This window comes from Harmonia axyridis, chromosome 3 (assembly GCF_914767665.1).
Source record: "Harmonia axyridis chromosome 3, icHarAxyr1.1, whole genome shotgun sequence".
In the NCBI taxonomy this organism is placed as follows: domain Eukaryota; kingdom Metazoa; phylum Arthropoda; class Insecta; order Coleoptera; family Coccinellidae; genus Harmonia; species Harmonia axyridis.
Window position 1 is genome coordinate 13,977,107 of NC_059503.1, and position 21,345 is coordinate 13,998,451.

Consider the following 21,345-nt stretch of genomic DNA (forward strand, 5'->3'; position numbering starts at 1 on the left):
TCTATCTGTTTCATGAAGGTACTGTTTTGTATGTTTTCTGAATGATATTACTGATGTTGAGTCTTTGATTTTCCTAGGGATATTGTTAAATATTCGTGTGCTAAGATGAGTATATCCTCTCTGCCCAATAGTTTTGGATGAATATTCAGTGCGCACCATGTTTTTTTTTTTGCCCTGGTACTGTAGTTGTGGTCAATATTCTTTAGGCTACTTTTGTTTTTGTATTGATCTACCGCTACACGTAGGAAGTATGTAGATTTGTCTGAGGTCTATTATTACATTCATTGTTTTAATTTTCAGGTATTGAAGTCTAGATGGTGTAATGTTTCGAATAAGGTAAGTGTCTTCTGCCAAACTTCTCCAGTGGCGTAGATATAGGGGTGCGATGATCCTTTTATTAATGAAAATCTACACCACTGTCATTTTTTCAAAAAAAAATTTTTACTTCTGAAATCAACAGTGCTTCATTAAAAAAAAGTCCCCTGAATTTTTTTAATAGAATGATGGTACCATTTTCGAGATAATCGAGTACAAAGCAAATATTATCCACAAAAATCTACAAAAATTAATTTTTCAAATTTTCCCATTAGTGATAAATGGAAGTACAAAAATTTACGTAGTGCATTATATCGCTTTCAGATGGCATTTAATTGAACATTCCTTAAAAATCAATTACCACTATGTTCCAGTGTAGTAGGATATCTATTATTAAAACCACATACATAGTTTATATTTACTTCCCTTCCATTGCATAAAAGTAGATATTCGAAATTACTGAAATCTAATTCTAGCAAAAACTAATCTGGTTGATGCATGGATTGAAATATCCGAACGAAAATTCATATCACTCCTAAAGCAATTACAATTCTACCAACGGTCGAATTGAATTCGCATACTTTCGAAAAAAAAAATTGATTAGATGGGCAATGTTCGAAGCTGGAAGTTTATCGTTCATTTCCTCATTCATTACCTAGCTAATATTCGAAATTTCCAGATAACTTCAAAATCAATAGGCGTTGGACTCTTTGTGACTAGTTTCATAAAACTTTCATTGGGGTGATGGTCACGATAAAATCGAATTCGAATGTTCAATTACAGTTCGTTTTTGGGTGCTACTCTAGACTTCATTCCGCTTCCAGCGAGCTGTACATATCTACATACAAAATCTCAACACGATCGTTGTCACTGGAATATTGAATTTTGTTTTTCCGTTTTTTTGTTTTTGTTCTGGTGACGCGCCCTACATTCAGAATGAGGCTTGAAACTGTGATTTTAAATCGAAATAAAAATTTTTTGAACTACCATGCTTACGATAACCCCTAGTCTAGTCGAATTTCGATCATACATAAACGAATAAATAGTATTCGGTATCTGAAGCTACCATAAAAATTTCAAATTTGGGCGGACAAAATTGTTTTTGATAAAATAGTCATTAGTAAATAGAACCTTATCGTTCCGAACCAGAACAGACACAAAAGTAGAAAAATACAGACCGTGACACGAAATGATACAGCATTCTGTTCGGAGAACAGAAGCAGTAGAAATACCAAGTAACATATAGGTATGCAGGTAGCACATGACATAATGTGGAGAAGTCCAAGAAGACATTATAGAGTGCACTCAATAAAATAATAATTACACAGGCCATAAGAGTTTCATGTTACGTGCGCAGTCAACAGGTGGGGTGAACTGAAGATTGAAGAGTTAATAAAGAAACAGAGGAGGAAACAAAACGAAACCCATATGAGGGAATGCCGAGAGCGATCGTGAAAGAAAGTGGTAAAAATGAGATATAAGAAATTTCAGCCCTTTAAAAAAAATGCATATGGGATTTTGATTTGTTCAATTCGGTAGATATGAATTCCTTGATTGAATTTTAACCTCATAAAAGGCATGAAGACAAGAGCGTCCTCGGAGACCACATAAATTTATAGAGGGGTGATTAGAGACATGATGATTCACCGCAATAACCTTTTAAACATTTATGGAAAACTAATCATAATTTAGTGCTGAAAATTTGAATGCTGGAGTTTGAGATTATGATCTTTGTCCCTAAAATATTTCCAGACCTCTACAACTTTCGATTATACCGGAAACAGACTACTTCTTTCTCATTTGAAATTGCACACCCAGTATAGTATTGCATGATCAGAAAGCTTACTTGATGATAATTTCAGCAATATGCGATAACTTGGGTATAAACCCAACTATTCATGAGTTAATGAGATTCTTATGAAAAAAACTGGATTCGAAGTGGTCTCACAATTTGTTTAATATTTCCGCAGAAAAAGTTTTTTTCGAAAAAACCTTATTCAATTTCTATTCTGCCAATACGTAGTATTATAAAACTGTTTGCGGTTTGTACCGAAAATGTACAGGGTGTTTATGGAAAGATCATGAAATTGGACAATTCAAATTCATCAAAGATCAAGATTTTCAAATGGAAACCTATATTTTTTATTCTTCCAGTCAAATCTACGTGTAAAAAGAGGGGGATTACTCTAGTAAACCCTATACCTAAAATGAAAACTTTGAAAGTTATCTAGGAAAAACTTGAGCTAAAGGAAAGCCGCAATTTCAAGTGAGTGGAGTAGTATGTGACTCCCGGAAAATATAGAAAAAACCCAAAGTCAATAATAAGAAGAAATCAAAATCGCCGCAATCAACATCAGAATCTACCATGCCTACTTCAAATCCCTATTTTTTCATTCACGATAAATTTTGAGCACAGATACGTCATCAGTGAGTTGAACCCTCGATTGAACCTTATCGTTTGGATCATCACCGACTCAAAATTCGAAAATTACACACATTTAGACGAAATGCCACAGCGATATGTTTTCAAAAGATTCAAATCCGAAAATATTTTGGCATTCATTGGTCCTCACTAGTTTTTCTTCAGAAAAAAAAATCGATTTGTTTAATTATTACCGCCTAAGGTGAAACACAACTTTTATTCAAACCCTTATTTGATCCCGATGATTGTTCCTCCAAGATGGTTTATTGAATGCTACGCCACTGTCGAAACGTCGAAAACTATTTTCCACTCCACAAACTCCGTAATTCCTTTGATAAAGGTTCGGCTGAGAGCTCAAACGAGAGATAAACTCCCCCCCTTCATGTAGAATAGCACAATCTGTATTAAACGACGGTTCAGTTTGGCGAGATGAGCCTTCTGAATGAAAGGTCCAGCAACAGAGGCTGAGAGGGTCCCGGCTAAGTTTTGGAGGGAATTGTTTTAACAGTGATCAGATTTATTAGGAATTGAGTTCTACTTATCTGGGGCGCAGCATACTTTCATATAATTACAGTAAGATCTAGATTAACGTGGTTTATTGTATCTCTGGAGGCAAGGCAATAGAACCTTGGAGAGTGGATGTTGGTGGGAATGTACGTACCAACGGGGAGATTCTGGGGGATCAGCTTGAGAGGGTTTAGTTCAATCATTAAAATGATCTCTGATGAACTTTTAGTTAGGAATACTAGTGATGAAGTAATCGCATTCCTCTAAGCCAATTAAATTGAGGAGTATTATATTGTGATGAATTGATCTATTGGTGAGACCCATCGTTGTCCGTATCTTGAGACTAAATTACCGTCGAACCAACAGTTGAGATTGATGTGCTTGAAGGAGTCAATATGAGAAATAGCTACAAAACCAAATCACTGATTCTTCTATCTAGCACAAACTCTATGTTTATGAAGGATTCGATAGAGACTTATGAATATCAAGATGAAGGCATTAAAAAGCAATAAATATTCTACCTAAACGTCTCACAATGCCTTAGGCTTTCCTATGTTTTATATAGAACTGAAGTTCATTTCTTAAGCCTTTTATATAAAATTTTGTCTTATAGTTGCTTTCAAGGTAGGCTCAACTTTTCTGGTATTAATTCTATAATGGTCTCTGTAGTTATTTTATATTGCTTTAAGATTAAGATTTAATACAAGGGGGTTCCATTGTGCCCCCCATCAGAGCTATTCTCGCCTCTACGTATTCGCCTTCCAGTTCCAGAGTTCTATTGAAATCCAGTATCTGGGATGGCTTCAAGGAGGCTACTTCCTCACTTCCACAAGTTTCTTGTCCAAAGCATATTCTGCGTTGGCTAGTGATGGCGAGGCATTCCGTCACCAGGTGATCCGGAGTTTCTTCCTCCTTCCCACAGAATCTGCAGTTGTCGTTTTCTGCTAGACCCATTCTCATGAGGTGTTTCCTAAAGCTACAATACCCTGTAAGCAATCCAGTGAGGAGGTGTAATAAAGGGTGTTTTTTTCGAGGTGTATAACTTTAAGTTGGCATTACTGTTCAAGATGGCGACCGATTTAACAGTGTCAAGTGATTTATTCTCAGTTTGGTTTAGCAATTCATCATGAATAGACTCACGCCTGAACAACGCTTGCAAATAGTGCAATTCTATTTTGAAAATAATGTGCCGTTGTTCTCGATTTTCATAAGCGAATTTTGTTTAGCGATGAAGCGCACTTCTGGTTGAATGGCTACGTCAACAAACAAAACTGCCGTATTTGGAGTGAAGCTAATCCTCAAGTGTATGTCGAAACACCGTTACATCCAGAAAAACTGACTGTTTATGGGCTGGTGGAATCATTGGTCCGTACTTCTTCAAAAACGATGATGGCCAGAACGTTACAGTCAATGGTGATCGGTATAGAGCCATGATTACTCACTTTTTCATTCCTGAACAACCATGATTTCCAGGAGCTGTGGTTCCAACAAGACGGCGCAACATGTCACAAAGCTCGTGCCACAATCGATTTATTGAAAGACACGTTTGGTGACCGCCTAATTTCACATTTTGGACCTGTGAATTGGCCCCCAAGATCTTGTGATTTAACACCGCTAGACTTCTTTCTGTGGGGCTATGTCAAGTCATTGGTCTTTGCGGATAAGCCACAAATCCTTGATCATTTGGAAGACAACATTCGCCGATATACGGCCACAAGTGTTGGAAAAAGTCATCGAAAATTGGACGTCCTGATTGGACTACATCCGAGCCAGCCGTGGCGGTCATATGCCAGAAATCATATTTAAAATGTAATGCCACAAGATTATCTTTCGGATAAATAAAATTCATTTCAATCGAATAATCCATCGTTGTTTTATTGCAATTTAAAGTTCTATAGCTCTAAAAAAACACCCTTCATATTCTTGTTAACATACAGATACTTCTTGGATCTCGCAGTGTTGAATTTTCGAAGAAACTTTTTGGAATGATCCAATCCAGGAAGATTTTGGCAGAGTGTTTTTCTTTCGGTTTTTTTCCTTCTCCTAAAACTCTTTCTTCAAGGTAAATTTGGCTATACAACAAAAAAGTTCCAGGCCATAGAAAGGAGTTTGTTCTCCGATTCTAACAAGTGTAATTCTCCTCGAATAAGCATTTTTCGTAAACCAGAGGAAACTAGTGGATTTCGCCATATGGTGATAAAATTTGTTGAGCATTTGAGCATCTTATGAATCGATAATATAAAGAGGCGTTCAATTGGAAATTAGCAAAATTCAACAAATTTTTATTCACAAAATTTGGCGAACACTTTTTCATTCCTGTATATCACTGGCTCATTTCAGACATAATGATGTTCGTGAGGGTAAATATTTTCCTAAAAATAAACTCAAATTATAGCATCCAATATTCCAAATAATATGCTAAGTATCTAGAAGTATCTTCTATTTCTCATATGAAAACCAAAAAAGTGAAAAAATAGGTTCCCTTTTGCATGAACCAAGTTAGGACCCGGCCAGGAAGAACTATGTTACCGAAAATATTCTTATAACGTAATGCTTGAGCAATTAGCTAACTAACTCCATAAAAAGTTAGAATTCTATCTCTTCCCCAACAAGAGATATGCAGAACCCTGTATATTCATATCATAGATACCTAACTATAGAATAATATATATTTCTATTTCTATGATTCATATGGAATTCTTCTTCTTATGTCATCCGACCATCGTTCGCAAAAATTCTTCCGAAATTTTTTTGCGAAGGTCGCCCAAGCAAAAAGATACACGGATATGCATGACTATTATTGCTCTTTGTCCGTCATGCTAAAAATACTTCTCTCGAACGCGAGATAGCTGTGTTTGTCAGGCGGCAAATTAAAGGCTTGTTACCTCTCATGAATATTGGTTCTTTCGAATATCAAGGTCGTTTCGAATCCGAATCTCGCTGGAAACTGGTTTCACTTTCCTTTGTCTATTATGATCTTATTCAAATAGGATACACCCATTATACATAATTGTAATTTTTTCCACGATTGCGTGATCACTGAATGATACAGTTTACGTGTCACGAACTAGTTCATTTGGGAGTAGTTCTATTGAATCTACTGGATAGCCTACCGGCTACCGTCTATCTATATGGTCATTCGAATTCTTTATGATCGTTTCAGATTTGGAAGTCCAGGTCCAGTTTTGCTGGATTCCTTCGTATGATATCTGAATTCTTACTGAGAATGGATTTTTGCGAGATTTTTGAATATATTAAGACACTAATTTTTCTGTGGTTTACTATTTTCTGTTGGCAAATGGTCTCAACTATGATATTATAACCACTCATCAAAAATTCAATTCGATAACTTTTCTGAATGAAGAGAGCTAGACTTGAAATTTTAAGAGCAATTTTGTGTTCTCTTCATGGAGATTGAGTTTTTTAATAAGCGAATTCATCTCTCAGAGAAGCAGCCATATGGATGTATAATATAATAGTTCTTAATTCAAATTTGATTGCATATCTACCTGCTGTTTGCTTTCTACTCCTTATTACAGAATAATCTTTCTGTAACACTTTGCCTTTTTTACATTTGAATGTATCTCATCTTTTGATTTGTTGTGGGCTCGTTACATTTTAATATGATTTATGTTTTTTTCGAATTTTGAGCCAAAAAAAGTCTCAAACAATTAGGTTGGATTCACTGATGAAGAATTCTGGGTCACAATCGATTTATATCCGGCATGACGAAGAAACTTTGTTTTTTCAATAACTTCAAAACTGACTGAGCGATCAAATTAAAGCTTTATCTTTTAATCTTCAACGGACTTTCATTTTTCTATAAAAGGTTTATCATTTCCAATAATAAAATGGTTCGTGAAATAATAACTACAAGGACAAGGCGATTCATTGAAAACCATTTCCTGAATTTGGTGAAATTTTGTTTCCTCATAGTGGTCATCGAAAAAGGAATATTATAAAATTCACCTTCTTTTGTCAAAAAGTATGGTAGCTCTTCAAAAACTCCGTTCAAATTCGAAGCCTAAGTAATAAATGAATAACTTTTAGTACTTTTGATTTATTTTTTACAGCAATTATCCTTTAGACTCGTTCGAGAAAAAAAATTCGAAAAATTTTGTTTTTACAGAAATTGGCTACGTAGATTATGATTGTATTGAAAATATATTTTTTCAAGGCAAGGTTCTAGCTGGATAAGTTTCAGAGCTCATTGAAATAATATAAATAGATTGAAAAACATTGCACAGAAATATAGAGAATGAAAACACCACCTATAATTTTTACATTTCAGAATTTTTAATTGTTCTTCTTTATATTATATCTTAAATATTTTAAACAGTCCCAAACCCTGGTAAAAGATATGTATCACCTCCTAATAAATGGGAGAAAGAGAAATTATAAACTACTCTGGAAATGCACATTGGAAATATCGAAAGGTCTTATCCGGTATAGAAAGACACTTGTCCTTGTTGAGTGTTGAAACACTCTCTTTCAATATTGCAAGGGTTTCATATTGCTCATATGCTCCAAAACTTGAGATGAGTCAATCGACACAACCTCAATTATGTTCCATGAATCAAATCCTATATTTACACCCAATTACATGTGCAACAAGAGAATCGATTATAATTGACTAATCGCCATAAGATATATTATAACAAACATATCATTTTTCTCCTAAGTAAGTCAATCATCATCTAAACATAAGAATTAGAACGTAATTTTTGAATTAGATATTCATTAACTTTCAACCATGATTTCTACTTCCAGAGCATCTGTTGATTAATAAATAAATTAAAATTCCTTGTATTCAGCTATCTATTCCGAAAATTTCCCCTTGAAATGAAAGGTATAGAAGTACCTCCAAAATGAATTTTCCTCAGACTCCTCTAGTCATTGACGAAAAATTCTAATAAGTGCGATGAATAGAGCTGTTCAGATGAAAATTTTATGAAGACTTCGTCTCTGTTCATCTCATACCTTTCCTACCCCTCTGAAATTTTCATAATATCCCTTAACGGTAGTTCAAACATTCGCCAAATTCAATGAGAGGACCATTGAATGAGTTTTTGCCCTCTAGGTTTACAACCACGGCCATTTTACAACCGGAAGCTCCGTGAAAACGAAAAATTGGTTTAACCGGGTATTATTATTCGGGAATTTGGTGAATTCTAGGGAATTATGTTACCCATAATAAGGAATAAATTGGGGGATGAATAAATTAAGGATTAGAGTAACAGTGGCGTCTCTTGAATATTCATCAGGGGTTGGCAGATGTAGGCTTCATCATCGTGGTGTACTTAGTCATATAACAAAATGTCATTCTCAATTTTTGGACCATTGTCTCATATGACACTGATAAGAGTTCTGATGATACGATCCTACTATACAGAGTGAGTTTTAGGTATGGAAAATGAGCAGGATTTATACACTATGTCCGTAAAGTATGGAACAAATTCATTTTTAGCTAAACAGACCATTTCAAGACATAATCCTGAAACACGTCGATTTTTTATTTCAATTTACCGTATTTTATAATAATAATCTGATATACAGGGTGAATTACTTTCGAGTAAAGACGTCACCGTCATTTTTTTTAAATGGAGCACCCCCATTTTGTCTCAATTTTCCGATTACTCTAGCTGAGCTTATTTCAAAAATGTATCACATTTTGATTCCAATTGGTACAGGGTGGACAAAAATACAATAGTTTTGTGTGTGTTTAAAGTAACGCGTAACATTCTTTATCAGTTAAATTAACAATATTATCAAAAATGCTTATTGTCTAGCGGCAATTGGTTGAATATAACACGTGTAGTTTGTTACATTTTTAGATTAATAGCAATGAGCTGTTTCTAAACATGTTTGGTACTAGTGGTCTAGCAGACAGAATATGAAAGAAACTATTTCTTATTTTTATATATTTTCATTATTCTAAAAATGTAACAAACTACAATGTGTAACATTCAGACCAATTGCCGCTAGACAATAAGTATTTTTGATAATCTTGTTAATTTAACTAATGAAGAATGTTACGCGTTACTTTATGAGCACACACAAAACTATTGTATTTTGTCCACCCTGTACCAATTGGAATCAACATGTGATACATTTTTGTAATCAGCTCAGCTAGAGTAATCCGAAAATTGAGACAAAATGGGGGTGTTCCATTTAAAAAAAAAGCCGGTACGTCATTACTCGAAAGTAATTCACCCTGTATATTAGATTATTATTTTAAAATACGGTAAATTAAAATCAAAAATCGACGAGGTTCAGGATTACTTCTTAAAATGGTCTGATAAGCTAAAAATGCATTTGTGCCATACTTTACTGACACAGTGTGATGATTTTGGTGTGTAAGGATTTATGATGATCATTACATTTTTGTCAGATCTTTTCTTTGTCCGGAAGAATAATGAATTTCGTTATTTCAAATGGATCACCCTCTATATTTTTGCCTTTTGAAATCCTTTAACTCAACAACAGTTTTCATTATGCGAACCTGTCCTGAAAGTTTGTCTGTTTTCCGTTCGAGAGTTATCGAATTTTTGGATTCGTCATCAGTGAGTCAAAGCTCATCATTTGAGACCGTGACCGGCTCAAAATTTGCAAATTAAACACATTGTGAGGACTGTATGGTGCAGACGCGAGAGCTCAAAAAAGTGCCAACCCCGCAGCCCTTGACGAGCCGCCACTGACACCTACCTCTATGAATTCAATCCCTTTGTTTGAAATCATCGTGGTGAATTCTGGAATAGCTGATTGTATGAATGTCTAATTCAATTGTCATTCGGGAAAGAATTTCATTAAGCGGTGTTGCCAACGGAATGAACCTTGGTCGAAAATTTTCCAAAGAGATTTGGAGGATCGGAGAAGCGCCGGGGTGGTAAACCCAATTTTTATTATTCCGGATTTTGTTATTCATGGAAATTTTTAGAAGAAATCCCTTCATCAAATTTTACACGAAGGTTGGATTCGAAAGGGCGGATCGTAATTCGATTTGAGTGGGAACAGAGGGAAATTAGAGAAAAACATGAAAACAAACACGTTTTTTGGTTCATTTTGGCCCTGATGAACCTTTCGCCAAACATGTTTACCGACGTAAATGAAGTAATTTTTTCGAAAGTTCAGTTACCGGGGATTTTTGAGGAAATGAGAAAGCTATGAAGCAGAAAAATGAAAAATTTGCTTTGCACATGTAACAAACTTCATTATTACAAAATTATAATTTTGTGCAAATCAAGTTTATTATTTTTCATTCAACATGAATCTCAGATTATCAATTGATTTTTTCGAGAATCCTTGATTCCAGAGTTATTACTTCTTTGTAATGAAATATTCAAATGGAATTAAGTTAAATTCGTTGATATGAAAAATCCGCTCAATGGTTTCAGAAATAAAAAAAATAAAAAAAAATAAATAAAAAAAATATATATAGCCATCTTGAGTTTCACAGATTTCAACATCTGCCTTTTTCATCTCAATAATTTAAAAAATATGTAGAGTGGTCCAGATTTTAGTTCAATAACTTTGGTGTTGGAGCACGTTAGGATATATGTTTATATGAAATTTTTTTCATGAAAAAAGTTGTTCTTTTCGATACCAAAGTTATTGAAATATATTTTGGACCACTCTGTATATTAGGCCAATTGAAAAGTCCCTGGTCTGATGCACAAATGGCGGTGCTAGTATTAAATCCATGATTTTTAGTTAGTACCAACCTTCAAACAATAAGTGTCAAAATTTGACAGCCTCCGACCATTAGTTTGTGAGATATTGCGTTGTGAGTGTAGCTACTTTTTTCATTTGAAAAAAGATGAAAAAAAAAAGAATTTCGTGTTCTGATGAAATATTGTTTTTTGAAGGTAAAAAATACAGTTCAAGCAAAATCTGGGCTGATGAAGAGTTTCCGGGGACCGTACCAGGAAAATCAACCATCATTGGTTGGTATGTTAAGTTTAATCGTGGTGAAATGAGCACCGAAGACGGCGAACGCAGTGGACCCCCAAAAGAGGCTGCCACCGACGAAAAATTCAAAAAAGTTCACAAAATAATTTTGAATGACCGTAAAGTGAAGTTGATCGAGATAGCAGACATTGTGAAGATATCATCTGAACGTGTACATGATATCATTCACGAATATTTGTACATGAGAAAGCTGTGTGCAAAATGGGTGCAGCGCGAACTCACAATCGATCGAGAGCAACAACGTGTTAATGATTCTGAGCAGTGTTTGAAACTGTGTCAATGCAATAAAAAATAAGTGCGATAATCCGGAATTTTTGCGTCGAAATGTGTCAATGGATGAAACATGGCTCCATCATTACACTCCGGAGTCCAATCGACTGTCAACTGAGTGGACTGCACACGATGAACCGAATCCAAAGCGAGGAAAACACAACAATCAGCTGGCAAGGTTATGGCATCAGTATTCTACGATGCGCAAAGTATAATATTCATGGATTACATCCAAAAGGGCCAGACTATCAACAGCGATTATTATATGTATAGCGTTATTGGATCGTTTAAAGAATGAAATCGTTAAAAAACGGCACCATTTGAAGAAAAAAAACTGTGCTGTTTGATCTATGTTCCGTTAAGCTATAATTCTAGTCTCAAATAATGAAATAATTTCTCCATATTTAGTCTTTACTCAATTTAATATAGACAAATATAAAAAAAAAATTAGATTTGAAGACGATTGTTCATATCATACTTCAGTTTCACAAATCTAACAGAGACATCTGAATTACCCAAGTTAATGAATAATTGAACAGTTTTAATGAAAAATTCAACAGCACCTAAAACATGCAGTTAAAAGGAATTCCAATCCAAAATCCGTACTATCCCAATTAATTAACACAAAATTCACATGGCATTGTGAATTCCGAATATTCAACGGAATTCGATAAAACGACAAGGTGAATCCGTTGCTCAATTTCAAATATCTCTCCACTGTTTCACTTTTTCTTTCGCAACGTTGTATGGGAAGCACACGTCAAATATACGGCTTCTTAAGAAATAGCATCAAGTGAGTAACAATTGTTAAATGGAATTAATTATCAATGGCCAACCTGACCTTACAGATGTTCGGAGATAGGGCAGTTCCCATGAAATGCAATCGATTTTCCATTGAATTTTATGATGATTCTCTCTCAAAATTGAATCATGTCTGAAAATTGTCGAATGAGACCGCTTTGTTACTTCTTTGAGTCTATGAGACATCGGAAGAAGAATTTTTTACAGTTTCAACATCTACTCCAAGGTAATCTATTGAAAATTCAGGTTATTAATTGTGGTTTACCAGATAGTTTACTTAATGAATTATCTGGGAAATATGTTTATGTATCCATAAATGATTAAAACGAAAGCAAGGTAGTAAGTATATCCGGTAAAACTATAGTTGGCCTTGTGACGAGATATTGCAAGCCCTGCAATAAACATACGAGCATCATAAGCCAATGTATGAGCCGCCAGGCAAAACAAAAAGCCTCTCGCTTCATATTTTGTTTCAGTGCATGTCATTGTTAAAAGTCAGATTTGAACAGAGGCTTAAAATATCCAGAAATAGAGAGTTATATGGCAGATACGTTATTTTAGGACTTGCTACTACAAATTTTACACAATGGCTCGTTATTTTGTGCTCTCTAACATGTTATTCCAGCTCAAATTGTCTATGATAAATATATTTTATGAGGCTGTTTTTCGACAGGGGATTTTTCATATTGAATTAAATAATCGAAAGTTGGAATTAGTTGTGAAAACTTTTTGATTTAGTTTCATTTTAGCATTAGGCACACTGTGATACTGTATATCTTTGGAGAAATACGATTGCAGCACCTTTTCATGAAATTTTCCATGATCAATTCGCATTTTCGTCTGTATGTCCTCGATAACTTCACGAATTCCATGTTTAAGATCTTGAATCGATTGCGGAGTATTGGTATAGACCTTATCTTTCACGTGACCCCCACGAAAAAAGTCTAAAGGTGTCAAATCACAAGATTTCGGTGGCTAAATCATCTTTTCGAGAAATAACACGGCCAGGAAACTTATCTTGCAAAATTGCAATTGTTTCGTTGCTAGTGTGTCACGTAGAGTCATCTGGTAAAAAATAAACGTCATCCATTCCAATATCTTCCAATTCTGGCTATAAACATTAATCATAGCTCGAAAGCGCTATACTAAGATCGACGAGGAATCAACAAACCTAGGTTTTCGTCAACACTACTTGCTACAGCAGCAATATTAGTTGTTCTTGAGCGACGCACATGGTTTGGATTCTTCACATAACAAACTTGTCTCAACAGCTCAAATTTTTCCACCAGTTTTACTATTGCTGACCCAGAAGGTGCTTTACGACAACCCAAAAGTACTTTAGTTTTACAAAATTTTCACCATGTTTGTAGGGAATTTTAACAATTTCAATGCGTTTTTGAAACGTGTATCGTTCCATTTTTAGTTATGGCGTAGTTTTCACTTGTCACATCTCCGAATAGGACAGCTTCTCAGATAGCAGGCTATCCAAAATGAAACTTCTAATTGGAAACCCCTTTATATGAAACAACAACTATTTGAAGGAGCAAAATGAAAGCTATAAGGAATAAAAATCTTGTAGTAAAATTTAAATCTGAATGCAGCTTCCAATGAACGTCATTCTGTCCACATTGGTGTAACAGAAATATACAATTTCAGGAATCAAAAGTAATTTGTTGGCAACCTATTTCAACTGTGCACAAAATTCTGTTGAATTAGAGAAGAAATAACTGTGCATTTAATTTGTATCTTGAAACCAAAAATATCTTTAATTGTACCATTGATAATTATTGTGAATAATGTTCGACTAATATTTAATTTAGTTGCCCTGTTGATTTTTGTCACGCTATTTTTGGAAGACTGTGAGAGTCTGGAGAAGCACTTTTTGTTACGCCTACCGTTCACGAATAAAAATTGAAATTCAACACTATAACCTATGTTATCTACGTTAAAAAATTCGAAATTTTTCAAAGATTGCGAAAAATCTTTTTCAAGATAATTATTTGTATATCTAACGAAACAAAAAACTCTATTCTCATTTCGAAATGAGGAACTAGGAATCGCATAAGCGGATATTATATTATCTCAACATAAAAACACTGAATTTTCTCATCACGAATGTAAATGAATCGTAAACCTCTACCATAGTGAGTGCGATTACTTTATTTCATTCTTCTCATTTATGCTTCTATGAACTTCAACAACCAGGCGTAATATACGTTAAACTAACAAACGCTCTCACCTTCATGTTCACACTATAAAACTGTCGCTCACCCAGACTCCAATCGAGGAAAATTCAAACATTATATTCATGAGAGTAATCACTTATGTGTGAAATTGGAAACTCGGTTGGACCACTTAGCTAGGTGTTTTTAGTGTAGAGACTGTAGAGTATCAGATTTTGTGGCTTTATGGGAGTGTCTGCTACTTTAGATTATTCCTTTTATAAACACTCGCCAACTTGCTATGAAATGAACGGTAATTTCATAATATAAATCATGATTTAGGGTGAAGTTCAGATGAATTTAAAATGATAAAAATATAAGAAAAATTTATTTTAATGAACAATCAATTTACAACCAATTGAAATTTTTTATATACGAGAAGTTACTTGTTTGTTTCAAAAAATTGTACAGCCAACTGAAATTCATTTACCTTGATTCTAGAAATGGTGTTCAACTTTGCTTTAGCCGTTTAGCTATAAATGGCTGAGGTATCTGTAAACATAATACCATCGAAATATTAGTCGATTTGTGTCTGCATCATAAAGTTATCCTCGATTAAGCATGTCATTATTTTACGAGCCAAATTCTCGTCATTTTCGGTTTTGATTTTCTAATTTTTTATGAATAAATCTGCGGCTGAAGCTCATCGAATGCTTTCAAATACCTATGGTGTGGCCGCTATTGGTAAAATAACGTGCCAAAAGTGGTTTCAACGCTTCAAGAACGGTGATTTTGATGTCGAAGACCAGCATAGCGTTGGAAGAGAGAAGGTTTTCAAAGATGCAGAATTAGAGGCATTACTTGATCAAAACTCGTGTCAAACGCAACAAGAATTGGCAGGATCATTGGGAGTGATGCAACAAGCCATTTCAAAACGCCTGAAAGTCATGGGAATGATTCAGAAACAAGGAAATTGGGTCTCGCACGAGTTGAAGCCGAGAGATGTTGAACGGCGTTTTTTTACTTGTAAACAGCTGCTTTCAAGGCAAAGACGGAGATCATGCTCACAATTTTGGCGTAGTGTATTATGAGTTGTTAAAACCAGTTTTTTACGGACCTTTAAAGTTTAATTGTATTTTTAGTTTTTAATTCAGTTTTTTCTTTCAGTTTCAGAGGTATTAAGATCAAATTTAGGTCTTATTTTGAGTTAATGTTTAAGAAAACTTGCAATTCAGATCACAACAACAGATCGAAACAACGCAAAATACACTAAAATATATACTTGTTCTTACTTCATGTTTTTGACAAATAATTTAATGATTTCCAGAATAACTGAATGGTTTTGTTGCGAATGCCACAGATAGATTAAGTATAGTTCAGTTCAATATTCAGGATTTGATTCAATTAAATAGGTTGAAAATGAAATGTTATCGTCATTCGAAGACAGTATTACACGTGGGCAAAATGTAATTCATGTAATGCAATGAATGCATGTAAAAATGAAATTGGTAAATAGAATCATTCTTCCATCTATAACTTCAACACAAATTTTCCGTATTTTCTCAAATAATTTTCAAAGATTGAATATGATCTCAGTAGAGGGTATTGTATTAATTTCGTATATTCAAATAGGTCCATACTATATCATAGTTCCGACAATAACGGGAAGCGTTTCATTATAATTCAATGGGATTGCTCCCTTAATATAACCCAATTCTACAACTGAAATAAATCAAGCTGGTTTTTGTAGCGGGAACTTCATACCATTAATAAACTGCGGTCCATTGAAGGAGATACTTTCCGTTCTGACATTTTCAGACACGAAGACGTATTCCTTGTTATCTCTCAGATCATAAAAACAAATTTTCTATTTTTCTTTCTTGAATAATTTGATGAGTAATATTGCATTACAAGTGGGTTATTCTTTCAACTGTTTGAAATTCTTTTTCGATAATCTTGATGGGATAGATTGGATTAATTGATTTTATTATCGAAAATACTAAAAATAGTTTGTCCAAATTAATGCATTGACACTAAAGAAAAATCCATTCATTCAAACATTCACAATATTTATACATGAGAAAGCTGTGTGCAAAATGGGTGCCGCAGGAGCTCACAATTGATCAAAAGCAACAACGTGTTAATGATTCTGAGCAGAGTTTGAAGCTGTTTAAGTGCGATAAACCTGAATTTTTGAGTCGATATGTGACAATGGATGAAACATGAATCCATCATTACACTCCGGAGTCAACTGAGTGGACTGCACACTATAAACCGAATTCAAATCGAGGAAAAACACAACAGTCAGCTGGCAAGGTTATGGCATCAGTATTCTGGGATGTACAAGTTATAATATTCATTGATTGCCTCCAAAAGGGCCAGACCATCAACAGCGATTATATTATAGCGTTATTGGATCGTTTAAAAGATGAAATCATTAGAAAACGGCCCCATTTGAAGAAAAAAGGTGCTGTTTCATCAAGACAATGCGCCGTGTCACTAATCAATAAAAACAATGGAAAATTAGATGAATTGGGCTTCCAATTGCTTCTGCATCCACCGTATACGCCAGATCTGGTCCCCAGCGACTTTTTCCTGTTCTCAGACCTCAAAAAAATGCTCGCTGGAAGGAAATTTTGCGCCAATGAAGAAGTAATCGCCGAAACTGAGGCCTATTTGGAAGCGAAAGATAAATCGTACTACAAAAATGGTATCGAAAAGTTGGAAGATCGATATAATCGCTGTATCGCCCTCGAAGGCAACTAATTAATAATATGTATAATCGAAAATTGCCAAAAAATTTGTTTTACTATAGTAGACCGGGGACTTTTCAATTGACCTGTTAGATATGTGTATATCTAAATGTATGATGTAAATAAATAACGTAAGAAAAATCCATAGAAATATTCGTAAAGCAAACCGCAAGAATATTTTGATTACATAATGCATACAATACGAGTATAGTAAATATCAAGAATATAGCCGATTCTATTAATGGAATAAATTGAGTGAAAGTTGAATTGAAACGAAGATACCTTTTTTAAATTCAACTATTTGCTTTTATTCAGCAAAATTGGTTCGAGTTGAGTATCATTTTTCATCCAGGAATTCGTATCCACTCTTCTTATCCAGTGTTCTTACCCTGATCACTGTCTTGTATAACAAAAGCTCACACAAAAACAACTTCTACACCATAAATTTAATCATACTTTCGGTTTGTTCGAAAATTTCATCTTCATGTATATTCAATAGGTAACCAAGGAGCGGATTGTTCGTATTTTAATAGAGTCTAATATTTCAACTCGCTGAAGACTCGATTAAATTATGAAAATTTTAAATTCAATTTGTTCTTTGCTGAAAGCTAACCTGGGGTGCGGATTGGTATATCAGCTTATTATACTTCGGAAGTTTTATTAAATTCATCTAAGGTTATAGAAGTATTTCCTACGCTGGATTGTTAAGCTTGGATTAATCAATTAGGGAAGTTTTCAGCAGCATATAGGCCTCGCAGGTAGCTTAGGCGATTTTCCGAGCGCGCCTTTTCGGTACAGTTTCTCACAAAGTAATAGAATTAATATTATTTCCACAAGAACGTATCACGTAAGTGGAAAAGTTCGTATGTATTTTCTTACTCAGAACGCTATGGTTTTTTTGCGTGCTGGTTACAAGAAAATGAATTCTGAGAGATTTCAATATGGAGACGATTTCATTCGAAATATACTGATTTTAATGCAAAATTTTTTTCTTTCATAATTTAGTGTCGATATACAGGGTGTTTCCTAGCTACGAGAACGAGATGAAACTTAAGAAGGTGATTAAGTAAGTGTTGTCTGAAGGACCTTCATTTCTAAGATACTGAATATTTCAAGATTTAGATTATTAGATCCAGTTGCGTATAATTGGTAAAATATATTGAAGATCAATAACAATAATTATTTTTTGTATTTCCCAATTTTTTCAGATTGAACAACTGAAAATTGAGCTTTGCGATCTCTTATGTTATTATGATATTTTATTCATACTGTTTTTTTCAACACCCTGTATCTTAGCAATTCGTCGAAAAAATTGTTCCAAAAAAGTAATAAATTATATTGTTATATTTTTTTTCTTGGTATGGCACAATATTTGTATACCGTATATTCTGTCCTTACTGATAATTCATTTTTCATTAATTTCTTTTTTATTCAACGCATAAAATGTTATAACTATCAAGTTGCTATTACGAAAAATTTTTGAATACAAAATATGTCATCTTTGAAGATTAATCTTTCAGTAATAAAGCAATTGAAGAACTTACAGCTCATTCGATGAAGCACGATCATTAAAATCAAGGTTTCAAAAGTTTGTGAAGCAAATTCAAAGAATTTGAAGGAAGAATTTGGAGGAATAGCTCACAATGAACTTCATTGAGAGCTATTTCTCCAAAACAGTTCACAAGAAAGGGGATATTTTGATTTTAAGCAATTAGCTAAAAGGTCCCGAATAAATTATGAGATAATTACAAATTAAACAGTGTTACCACGCAATTAAAATGAATCTTCCTTGATCGGTTCTTAACTAACCGACGAAAGTTATATATTTTGCGCTAATTCTAATCGATTTCAACATTATCAGTTTTAAACACGTGATTAAATACCACACCACAAAAATTCCCTATTTCCAAGATATATTTCAATGCTCACACCATTTGTTCAACCGAATAAAAATTTCAATTTACTTAATATGGACAATTCCGACGAAGGCTTAGAAATACCTATATCCCTTCACAGTAAAAACACACATACTGTAACTGTTGCAAACAGAACATAACATGACAAAATTATAAATTATTATTTTCATCTATCTAGGTACAGAGGCTGAACATTTTCGAATATCTCCTCAATTTTTTTCACATGTCTTGGTATTTTTAATTCCGACACTCTTATAGGTAGCTATATGAAAACTGTCAGAAGCTCAGGACTGGTGCGAGTTGACAAAACCAGTCCTTTCTGATCTTGTCCCAACACCACCTCAGACAAGGCAATTTTTTACCTGGGGAAGTAAACGAGAATTTCTTCTCTGTTTTTCATCTGAAAGCGATCATATATTTTCGAACCGGCAAGCAATTTTGTTATAAAATATAAATCTCATTGATTGGTTTTTCAAGCTAAAAGATCCCATTTTTTCTAGTTGTTTCAAGCCCTTCAAACAAAAACAAAACTTCACCGTGTACTATAATGCAAAAAAAAACAAATCTACAAAAAAAACGCTGAAGTAGAATTATTAGATAAAGTAGAAGGAAATCAAGCTATTGCTTTTGTTTCTTCAGATTGAGTCTTGAGCTCAAATTTTCCCAATAGAACAAACGTTTCGTTTATCATTCAACTGTAAACAATTTCATCAATCATTTCATTACGAATTCGTATCAAACGTATCATGGCGAAATAATTCCAAATAGATCATGAAAGTCTAACCCGGAATCCAAGAAGTATTGTGTAATAGTAACTGACTGGAATATCCTTAAAGAACAACTATGTCAATTTCAATTGCACGATCTTCCGATACTTAGCTCTAATGGTCGATCCTTCATCGCTGAAGATACAGATCGAGAAGATCACGCTCTCTTCCAATAGTAGACAATATCATTTCAACATTACAAGAAGAAGAGTTAATAGAAGGAAATAATTAGCAGTTTAACATCTACCACATCGTTTGAACAACTTTTTGACAATGTTGCAAGGATTGCGCAAAAAGTAGGAGCAAGTAATCATTCATAATTTCCATGACATTATCGTCTAGAAGTTTCAGCCGACTCCAAGAAGTTGCGCGAAGTTTCAAATTGATTGGGTAAGCAGTTATAATAACACCAACTAACCTTGTGAAGAATCCAGCCCCCATAGCACCAGTAAAATAAGAATCCTTCGGAAGAACATCGCACAAAGATAAACACATCACTTAACAGAAACAACAAACAATAATATCATAGTGATCCTACACTGAAAGCAAAAGTTTCGCTCATATCTCTGACATCACGTCTACAAAGTAATGCTCGAGACCATTAGCATTTCTTATGAGGAGCTGGTGTGTGTTTTGATGGAGCTCAAGACGCGGAAAGAAAGTAAGTATACGCGTACTGGTAGAAGTCTCGCGACTGAACGTCAAGGTAAGCCCGTGCAGAAGGTGCCACGCTCGTTTGGGAAATGAACGCGAAGTGGAATAAGGGAATGGCAATAGGTTACTGCAAGAAGTTTCGTATCACTGCGACTGCGGAGTGTCGAGGATCGCAAGAGGCGAGGCCATTCGCTTGTCCTGATCGCCTGCTGAAGGTGCCTAGCGTTATTTACATACGAAAATATGAGCAGGATTTTACCTGGCCAATGCCATTCCGGAAGCTTGAATTTCGTACGAGCCAGAAGCCGAAGATACGTTTTTAGCGGAATAATCCCTTCTTATTCGAGGAAGATTTGCGACTTCAATATCACCTGGAGCCGGGCTGGAGCAGACTTTGGATGACTCATATCTTGTGATGAAATTGGAGATTCTGGTTTAAAGAGTTTTTGTCGCAATTTGCATTTTTGTATGGTGAATATGAATGAATTCTTTAGTGTTCTTCATGAGGTCCTCCTTGTTGAGTAAGATTCTGTTTAAAGTGATGTCGTTTTGTAAATACAATTCTGTTCGTATTGTTGGTTTGGAATACCTAATAGGTATGACGTTGAAGACATCCAAATCATAGCTCAAGTCAGTGGATTTAACTTTCATCTTCATCCAAAAATCAAATAAATAACTTATAACAACAAAGAAAGCAGATAAAATTCATGATGAAATCTATCTGATGACTTTTATTTCTTTCAAATGCCCATGTGGAGTTAGTTTTTTGACGTGAACATTGGAAATAGTTCAAAGAGGTTGAATCAAGAG

The 21,345-nt window shown here is 34.4% G+C and overlaps 1 protein-coding gene across 1 annotated transcript in view; it reads right to left on the reverse strand.

The window, feature by feature from the left end:
* Positions 1-20,662, reverse strand: part of LOC123676696 — a 78,971-nt gene extending 58,309 nt beyond the window's left edge. The window contains exon 1 of the mRNA XM_045612820.1: positions 20,300-20,662. Within this exon, the coding sequence (XP_045468776.1) occupies positions 20,300-20,357 (58 nt within the window). The 5' untranslated portion in view covers positions 20,358-20,662. The remainder of the gene's footprint in view (positions 1-20,299) is intronic.
* Positions 20,663-21,345: the final 683 nt, after the last annotated feature.